Source organism: Glandiceps talaboti, chromosome 6, assembly GCF_964340395.1.
Source record: "Glandiceps talaboti chromosome 6, keGlaTala1.1, whole genome shotgun sequence".
Classification (NCBI taxonomy): domain Eukaryota; kingdom Metazoa; phylum Hemichordata; class Enteropneusta; family Spengelidae; genus Glandiceps; species Glandiceps talaboti.
In genome coordinates this window covers 6,554,670-6,564,617 of record NC_135554.1, presented here as the reverse complement: position 1 = coordinate 6,564,617, position 9,948 = coordinate 6,554,670, and the positions used below count along the sequence as shown (strand labels likewise).

At 37.7% G+C, this 9,948-nt stretch overlaps 1 protein-coding gene across 1 annotated transcript; it reads left to right on the top strand.

Moving 5' to 3' along the window:
* The first annotated feature begins 2,316 nt into the window (after nt 1-2,316).
* LOC144436535 (carbohydrate sulfotransferase 8-like) lies at nt 2,317-5,452 on the top strand. Its single transcript, XM_078125346.1, has 3 exons — nt 2,317-2,425; nt 3,153-3,295; nt 4,649-5,452. Exons 1-3 carry the CDS (start codon nt 2,332-2,334, stop codon nt 5,450-5,452), a joined length of 1,041 nt encoding a protein of 346 aa, XP_077981472.1. The 5' UTR covers nt 2,317-2,331.
* Nucleotides 5,453-9,948: the final 4,496 nt, after the last annotated feature.

Here is a 9,948-nt window from a genome sequence, read left to right as displayed (position 1 = left end):
CAGCGGACGACGTCACATTTCAGTGTTGAATATATGGCGGACTTACGATGTACTATGTCGACATGAAGCCATAGCTGTTATAACTGTACAACAGACTGCATCCAACATATGTTCCCTGTGACATGCACTGTTCAGTCTACACGTGTTGCATCTAATGTTGTAGTCGACAGACGGAAGTTTTTTTTAGAAGTATGGGGTTAATACTAATAGTGTCACCGTCTGCAGATGGCATAACTTGAACATATTGCGTCCCTATTGATAAAATAAAAAGAACTATCTTTGGATGAATAATATTAACTTAGTGACGTCTTAACCAGAGAGATTTGTTATTTTGTATGTATGTATGTATGTATGTATGTATGTATGTATGTATGTATGTATGTATGTATGTATGTATGTATGTATGTATGTATGTATGTGTGTGTGAGAGTGTGTGTGAGTGTGAGTGTAAGATACACTGCTAATTGGAACTGAAACACATTGTAACCTATAATCTATAGACCAACCCGTACAGTGCTTACTTTTATACCTTAGTTTTGAAGGCAACGGCCACGTCCCAGTCACGTGATATGGTTTATAGCAACTACTGTCATAAAGAACTCGTGTTTGACACATATTTCATATTTCCGACGAATTATTATCACTTCATTCTTGCATATATTAATTTTCAAGTACTATACGACTGCCCAATGTAATGATAATATATCCTAGAATGTTGACCTTGTCATTCTACAATCGTCGATGTCAGCAGTTATATAGACAAGACGTGGGTATTTTATATGGTACGTATGATATGATGGTTATCCTTATAATATATGAAACACACACACACACACACACACACATACACATACGCTGCACCACACACCCACACAAACGAACTGACACATGCATACACAAACTACAAATATCTTCACATTAAAATCGTCTTTTATCATTGTTTTTATTTTAGGATGTCATAGACAGTGTGTACAATCGAAAGACATGATATCTTACTCTGACGTCACCCATTTCTGATGAAAAAAGTGAACAACACAAAGAGGTAAATTTGTAATCTTTCTTGGATCAGGTCAGTGTATATAATCTGGTCGAGTATGTACTATCGTTCCAATCTATGACGTAACTATGTGGAGTACGGATGAAAACTATGGCGTAACTATGGAATACGGATAAAAACTAGGCGTAAATTATGGGGTATGGATGAAAACTACGACTAAATTATGGGATACGGATGAAAACTATATAACTCAACAGTAGGGTACCGATGGGGGGGGGGATTCTATCTAAAGCATAGGGTATGGAAGAAAATTAACTATGGCGAACCTGTGGAGTACTGCCAGGTGAAAATTATGACGAAACTGTGGGGTACGGGTGAACAGGTCACGCTTATTATATTATTTGAGCCTTTGAATAATGAGGTAGGGTATCAATATAAGCATCCTACTCGCATTAATAAGGGCTTATTGAGCTGAATATAATAGAACCAATTATAGAGTAAGTGTACAAAGGACTCAACCATTATAATTTAAAAGGGGTACAGACCGTTTTTGATGGTGATGGTAGTTTAATATATACTAATTATATCAAGGTATATAGAACGTGATATTATGATGCAATATTCTAGTGCATTATAAAAATATAAAAACCTCCAGCGTTTGTCGATTATCAAGCCGTTTCTGAAAAACTTGTTGCATTTATTTAATATGTCATTATTTTGTACTCTACACCGGCCATCGTAATATAAGGCCCGAGCTTATGGTTCAGATAGCCACTTTTAGAAGTTCATTTTCAACAAAATTTAGACGAAATTTAAAGCTGGGTCAAATAATCAATCCCCCAAAAGTAGCTGTTACGATTATGATATTCCTCTGTTCTGTCATAAAATAACCCTTACACCGTAGCTATTGCATGTCGTTCGCGTACATCTCTCAGTAAATTGTTTTGTTTCGAGAAATCTTGTGTGTGTACTTCTGCTTGTTACTTACGTGTGAAACCTCGTGGACAGACACGCGGTGTATATAGCGCAGGCGCACTAGTTAGCTGACTATTTGTTATTAGAAGGGGATTACAATGATATAGATTGTCGCTTAATTAGTTATTATGCGTGGACATAACACGTACATATAATATATGTTAATATATGTTAATTTTTCACAGACATGATATTGCATAGGTCGCTTGGGCTTAATATTAGATTATCAGAAAACATAATGCGTAGTATATGCGTTTGAGTAATATAATCACGAAATATTGAAAACCTTTGTCTTTCCTTAGGTTGTTTCGAAACAATTGAAAAGTTGAATTGCGGCATCTACATACATTGTTGTGAGAATGGCGAGGCCATCGGTCATAATTACTGCCTTTGTCTTTCTCGTGATTGCAGCCGTACTTATAATACTGTTACAATATGGTATCACTAATCTAGGTAAGTCAACGTAAGGGGAGAGAAAGATATATATATATATATATATATATAGAGAGAGAGAGAGAGAGAGAGAGAGAGAGAGAGAGAGAGAGAGAGAGAGAGAGAGAGAGAGAGAGAGAGAGAGAGAGAGATACAGACTCTGAGAGACAGAGACAGACAGACATACATACATACATGTATACATACATACATACATACATACATACATAGAGACATACATACACACATACATACATACATACATACATACATACATACATACATACATACAGACAGACAGACAGACAGACAGACAGACAGACATACACACACACACAGATAGGGAAAGAGTTAGTAAAGAGATAAACACAGACGGAACAGTAGATGAATAGATATATTGGCGAGAGTAAATGGAGAATGAGGGAGAAAGAGAAATACATACGTATATAGAGAGACACAGAGAGGGAAGACGCCATGGAAACCGATCGACCTGCAAACTATTACATACCAAAACTAACGAAATACAAGTCACGCATGCTGGAGTCGATGGTGTAATTGAACAGTGTCCAAGTTAATGTTATGAGTATTCGAATGAGAGTATTTACCTAAGCTGTTTTTCTCTGACATGTATGTTTGTGGTAGTCCTTTTGATATTAAGTTGAATTGCTATGGGATCTCAGTACCAAGCTGCTGGGAACACATTTGGTCAATTAATAATATATTTCCGTATTATATTTCCCCATGCTAGGTATTGGTGTTCCGAAGTTGACCACAAAAGTAAGAGAGTCCGGGACTTCCATAACAGATAACACACAAAACATGACACGAGTTATTGTTCCTTCGTTGATTAAGGATCTGATTAATGATGTCAATCAGTTACATCAACAACAGGTTAGATTTACACAGTCTCTTTGATGTTATTTTCCAAATTTGTATTACTAGAATATTATGTGCATAAATGTGTTTGAGAGAGAGAGAGAGAGAGAGAGAGAGAGAGAGAGAGAGAGAGAGAGAGAGAGAGAGAGACAGACAGACAGACAGAGTTAGAGACAGACAAACAGAGATACAGACAGACAGACAGACAGATAGACAGACAGACAGACAGACAGACAGACAGACAGACAGAGACGGAGAGACGCAGAGAGACAGACACAGAGAGAGACAGAGAGACAGAGATAGACATACAGTGAAAAACAAAGCCAGGCAGCCTGAGATAGCCAGACACTGACAAAGACAGAGAATGTGTCACCTGTATCTCAGATCTGAGCTTGTATAGAGACTTCATTCTAGAAAGGAAAATGTTGCGTAAGATTGTCTACACCCCAATCACAGCTTCTGTTTGTTTGTTTGTTTGTTTGTTTGTTTGTTTGTTTGACTTTATTTAACTGCGATAAATTGTTGAGCCAAAGGCTCTTCTAATACAATGTCGAGTAGCTGTATACTGAAAGTAATTTCATAGAGAAGAGATTTTACAAGCATTTCATTACTTTAAATAGAGTTTTACGTCTTTCCCATACTTTCTCCGTGAATTTGAATACTGAAGAGGAAATTTAAATAAGCAAAACCCGAAATGAGCGGATGCTTTTGGCCTAAAACAAATCTCCCTTCAAAAGAGAACTATTAATCATAAATAATGGGCATGTCAGTTCGTCTTCATTTGCGAGGGTACGTTGCTGTGGCAACACCCGCTCTAGCCTCTAGTCTATAAGATACGACGTGTCTGTAACAGTCCTTTCAGCTACCATCCATAGGGAAGAGGTAGCCAGTTGCAGTGTGTGTGTGTGTGTGTGTGAGAGAGAGAGAGAGAGAGAGAGAGAGAGAGAGAGAGAGAGAGAGAGAGAGAGAGAGAGAGAGAGAGAGAGAGAGAGTGTGTGTGTATGTGTGTGTGTGCGTGCGGGTGGGTGTGCGTTCGTGTGTTCGTGCGAGCATGCGTGGGTGCATGCGTGTATGTTGCAACTTTTAAGTCGTCTAAACAATCATAAACCTTAGGAAGGAATACAAGACTGGAGCATTGTAATGGATAGGTGTGTTGTTCGTTTTAATCTTTGCTTGTAAGTTGTATTCTAGCCTTTCGGACAAAAACCTCCTTCGAAATGCAAATAACTAAAATATACAAATTGTACCAAAATGTTGTAAGCATGTTGTTTGCCTAAAGTCAAAATAACTCAATACATGCTCAGAACACGTTAGAAAATAGCTGGTCTGAGTTACTGACTTTTTGTGTCCTTTTTGTTTGATCTTCAGATCTCTCATTTAGAAGATATCCAGAGACGTAGAAAAGAACTTGTTACAAATGCGTGCAGGAAATTTCCAGAAAAGGCTAAGCTGTATGATATCAAGCTTTTTGAAAATATCTTAGTTGATGAGAAACATAAAGTTCTTTACTGTCCAGTCCCAAAAGCGGCCAATTCCAACTGGAGAAGAGTTTTTCTTGTATTAGGAGGAACCTTTGAAAGTGTCACAGACATAAACCAGACTGTCTACGATCATACATACACACATCTGGCGGAATACACCCCGGAGGAAAGAAAAAGAATGTTGCAAACGTTCACCAAGTTCATGTTTTCAAGACACCCTTTCACCAGACTATTGTCTGCTTATATTGACAAGTTTGAGGACGAACCTGAGATGGCATTGGTACGCAAGTACAGATTTAAAGTGCAACGCGCCAATAATTTGAAAACAGATCCAAAGAAGTTGTTTACGTTTGAACAGTTCGTGATTTTTCTGCTCAGATCATACCCGGCGGCGTACGACGAACATTGGAGCCAGCTTACGCGTCACTGTGCTCCGTGTTCCATGCATTACGACTTTATTGGGACTTACGAAAACTTGAACGAGGACGCTAATTACGTCATCAGCAAGATAAATGCAAATGTAACTTTCCCGTCTTTCTCTCCTCATAAAACAGGCAGTTCGATGGATTATATCAAGAATAAATATTTTGGACGGTTAACAGATAGTCAAATCAAAGGACTGTATAAAAAGTATGAAATGGACTTTGAGATGTTCAACTACACATTAGATGGGTATATCAAAGGTCATTAGTGATTGGGTTATGCTTTGATGATCAGAGAGAGAGAGAGAGAGAGAGAGAGAGAGAGAGAGAGAGAGAGAGAGAGAGAGAGAGAGAGAGAGAGAGAGAGAGAGAGAGAGAGAGAGAGAGAGAGAGAGAGAGAGAGAGAGAGAGAGAGAGAGAGAGAGAGACAGACAGACAGAGACAGAGAGAGGCAGAGACAGAGACAGACAGAGACAGAGAGAGGCAGAGACAGAGACAGACAGACTGACTGACAGACAGACAGACAGACAGACAAACAGACAGAGATGTAAATGTACACTGTAACAATACAAAATAGAAGATAGAAATGGGTGGAGGGGTGGAAGTGGAGGAGTGTTACACATAAAGCGGAGAAACAAATGCCTGCGCATGCCACATTGGGCCGGGGTAAAACCAGCCCTTCATTAATTACATTCGGAGAAATTGTTTTCTATTGTTTATTTTACTTAATCGATACCTACATCCTAAATTTTCACATCTTTTGAGAAAGCAGGTTTACTAAGAAGATTTGTCAGGACGGGTTATCCCTTATTGATAAGTTACATTAAATGGAAATCTAAGATATTGGAATTCTTTTTAAATAGTATGTATTTATATTATTTTATTTTATAATTATATTTACAGACAAGGAACCCTTGTCTGTGATATATTGTATCACTTTTTGTCTGGACAAGTTAAATCCTGTAATAAATATTCATGTCAACAAAGTACCTCACAGCTTGTACTCACAGTTCTATCTTGAAGTGTATATTTTTTGGGATTTCCAATGTTTACACTATCTTGAGTACAGGGTGATTACACCCGCAGGAACTGCTTTCACCTAGCTATTTATAAATGTAGTCTACCACATGAAATGTGTTACGGCCAAAAATGAGCCGCGTATTTTGTGTTTTGCTGTTAAATGTAAACTGACTATATTTACTGGACCTTGATGTTTCCATACATGCCATTGCACTATTACACGTATATCATCATTGCCCATACGTGCAGAATACCGGCTAAGAACATTACGTCATCATTAATTGTTTATATATCTCGTACTTGCCAGCAATTCAAACAAGCATTGCAAGAACGGTATGATTCAGTGTTCGCTGGGGGTCAATGTAGTCTAAAATTGACAGATTATAGAGTCTGACGTTCAAGGTTCCGTTTTACGAAGGCATGGCGGTCTACTTGGCGCGAACATCTTTGGTAGAATCGCAACTTCGGCAACTTTATTTTGAGACGAATTGTAGTACTTGGAATGTGCGAGGACTGGAGGTATATGAACAACATAACCAGATCTTGATGTAAACTGAATGCCTTCCGTAAGGACAAACCTTTAAATTGTCGTTCCTTCACGCCTGCGCAATAGCTACCAGACATGACATTGATCCATTAGTGATAACTCTAAAACGTAGATTTGGAACTCTGGTCGACACATGGTAAGTATCCACTTCTATATAAAAGTTGAGTTTGGCGTATTTTCAAGTAGCCGTAACTCTCACCAGAGTCCACTATTTTAGATAACAGTGTAAACCTCAAACTGATATCTCTTCTTTTCGTGCCAGTAAAATCAAATTATTTGATGAAGCATACCTGATCCCTGAAAATTTCGGTCCGGTTTTTCCAGAAAGTTTACACATTTCACAAAAAAGGTAAATTCTTATGTGTTTTAAATTACCACAGCAAAAATAATTGGCAAGATCATTGAGTATTGATGATTTTTTTAGTAGAAAACAGGTGATTGATCCGGAAGTTGAAACTTACCTGGTTTGACCATGGACTATGATCTTCTCATCTCACACACAGCAAACACAGACACGGGAGTGCAAAAACGTTCCCCACTAAGTACATTGAAATACAGAAAGGTTATGTAGGAGTGGAACACTGAAAAGCCATCAGTAGCAGCTATATGTGGAAGTTTTAAACGCTCGCCTTATTACTGGTACGCGGATTTTGGGTAAGAGCGCCTACAACGGCGAAACTTGAAGCTCAATAAACGAACTTCGTTCGTTGAAGACAAAACTGCCTGCCCCCTCCCTCTGAACAAACGTTCACAAAGGCGACATCGACACGTTTATACAGGTTGTATAATTATGATGTATACCATGATTAAAATTGTAGCGGTCACACAACTGCGATCGATGCAATGTAAAACATGATGGTAAACACATACTACTAGAAACCAACACTGTTTATATAACATTAGATTAACCACATCTCAGTAGTAAATACAGAACCTGTTATTGATCATTGAAGGTGTACAAGTTTTGGAAATCTGGTTAGAATTGTGAAAATGAAGTTCAGCAATCGTATTGACGCTATACCCCCTCCCCTCGACCGAAGTTCTTTTATTGAGCTCGTGTGACATTATGCGATCGTCGCTACTCTAGTGAACGGTGATAGAAATATACACTCCAGAAAGCATGTACCAAACAACAACGACCCTTTCCGTAATGATGCGTGTTATAGAAATAACATTATTGAAGAATGAACAAAGTTATATTATTCGGAGTATGATTCCAATCATACTATATTTGTATCACATCATAAATTAAAGTTAATTCTTGGTAAGATATGCATCATAGCTTGACATTCGTTAATCCCAGCTTTCAAGTATTTTTATATCTCTTTTTAATCCAAACTGATATCCCTACAATTGTAAGTGATTGCTATAGTTACCAAGAACTGAAAAGGGATTACCATGTTGGGTTTTATATGTTAAAACACTACTTTGCCAGTATGGATTTGCTGTGATTTGGCAAAGGCAACATACAGAAAATGATGAGTACTTTCTACAAATATTTAAACAAAGAGGTTATGATATCCATATATGTAGGATTGGTATTCTAATGTAAATACTTCACCTAAATTATGTATATATTGTAAATTTAAAACAAATTTAATGTGTGAAAAATATTTTGAATGCGACTTATTTTTGAAATGTATCTCGTTTGAGAATATCAACTCATGAACCCATGACCCTAGCTGTTGAAAAAGGTAGAGAACTCGGTATACCACCTGAGCAAAGAATTTGTCCATTTGAGTGCAGATATGTAGAGGATGGGTATAGTTTTGTACTAGTGTGTCCTAAATATCAACAGGTCAGAACTAAGTTTAAATTTATTCCTAAATTTTAGTTCTCACCTGCATATGATTGGAAATATATTTTGTTAATGCAGTCAACAAATTAACACCTTCGCTCTTCAAAACCTTGGAAAATTTACATTCTTTGCCATGAAAATACGTAAACAGTAAAACCTCTCTACGTAAGATGATTTCTTTATTTATTCTATGTTGAACATACTTTTGTGACCATGAATCATTATTTTTTATTCAGATATGTACATTTAAGGCCCATGGCCTGCAGTACCGAATAGACAATACAGTATTATCATATTATTATTAATCTCCGCATTAAAGTATTTTTGATATCACTTTTTATTCAAATCAAATTTTTCGTTGCTTAGAATCGAAGTAGCCAAGTGATCTATAGCTGACTAGACATGGGGGACAAAGAACACTTTGTTGACGAGGGAATCACTCCCTGGTCCTTTTGTCCCCCGGCCCGTTGCCCCCCCCCCGCCCGGCCTTTTGTCCCCTGGCCTTTGCCCCCCCCCCGGCCTGTTGCCACCCAACCTTTTGCCCCAGGTCATTTTGTCCCCGGCCTTTTGCGCCCCTCATCTGATCATGATGAATCGAAAAAACATTATAGTTTTACTCGAAATGACAACAGTAAATGACAATAGCATAATTCAAATGTCAGATATTGTTACGAATGAGAAATGACTCATTGTTCTGTTTGTTCCAAGGAAATTTTGTGTTTGCATGTTCGATAGACTGTAAGATACGTCGTGACGTTTCGCGTAGGGGTTGGCCGATTTGTGAGGGCGCCCCGTCACGGCGTACCTTACAGACGACATGTTTGATGCCATGTCTACTTTACTGCAAATCGTGTAAAAGACTATATTGCTATTACATGAACGAAGTGATGTGTTCACAAATAAAGAGAATAATAAATATCAGTCTGTGCCTTGTCCCAAATTGGCTAACACAATCGCCATTGACGGTGATAAGTTCCTTTGAAACAAAGAAGCATTCTATCTAATCGGTTTTGTTTGATAAGAACATAGATAGAATATTTTATCAGTATGAAAGGAGCCAGGTCGGCTATACATTGAGTTCTCGTAGCAATATGAACCACCATGACATAGGTGTTATTTCGGAGCACAGACAAGGAACTGAATTGTCTAAACTCGTGGTAAAAAGGACGACACCTTTTTTGCCAACAATTTTCACCTAATTTGTTGTATAATGTTCACCACCCGACGGACAATCTTTAAAGTTTGACAGTATTACAGTACTAGATTCAATAACCTCAAAGAATCATAAAATATTCCTTTGAATGAATCGATGTGACAGTTAGTATTCATGCGAGATCAATATATGGATTAATAACTCTTATGTACATCCATGATCCAAACAACTTGACGATGTGGACTAT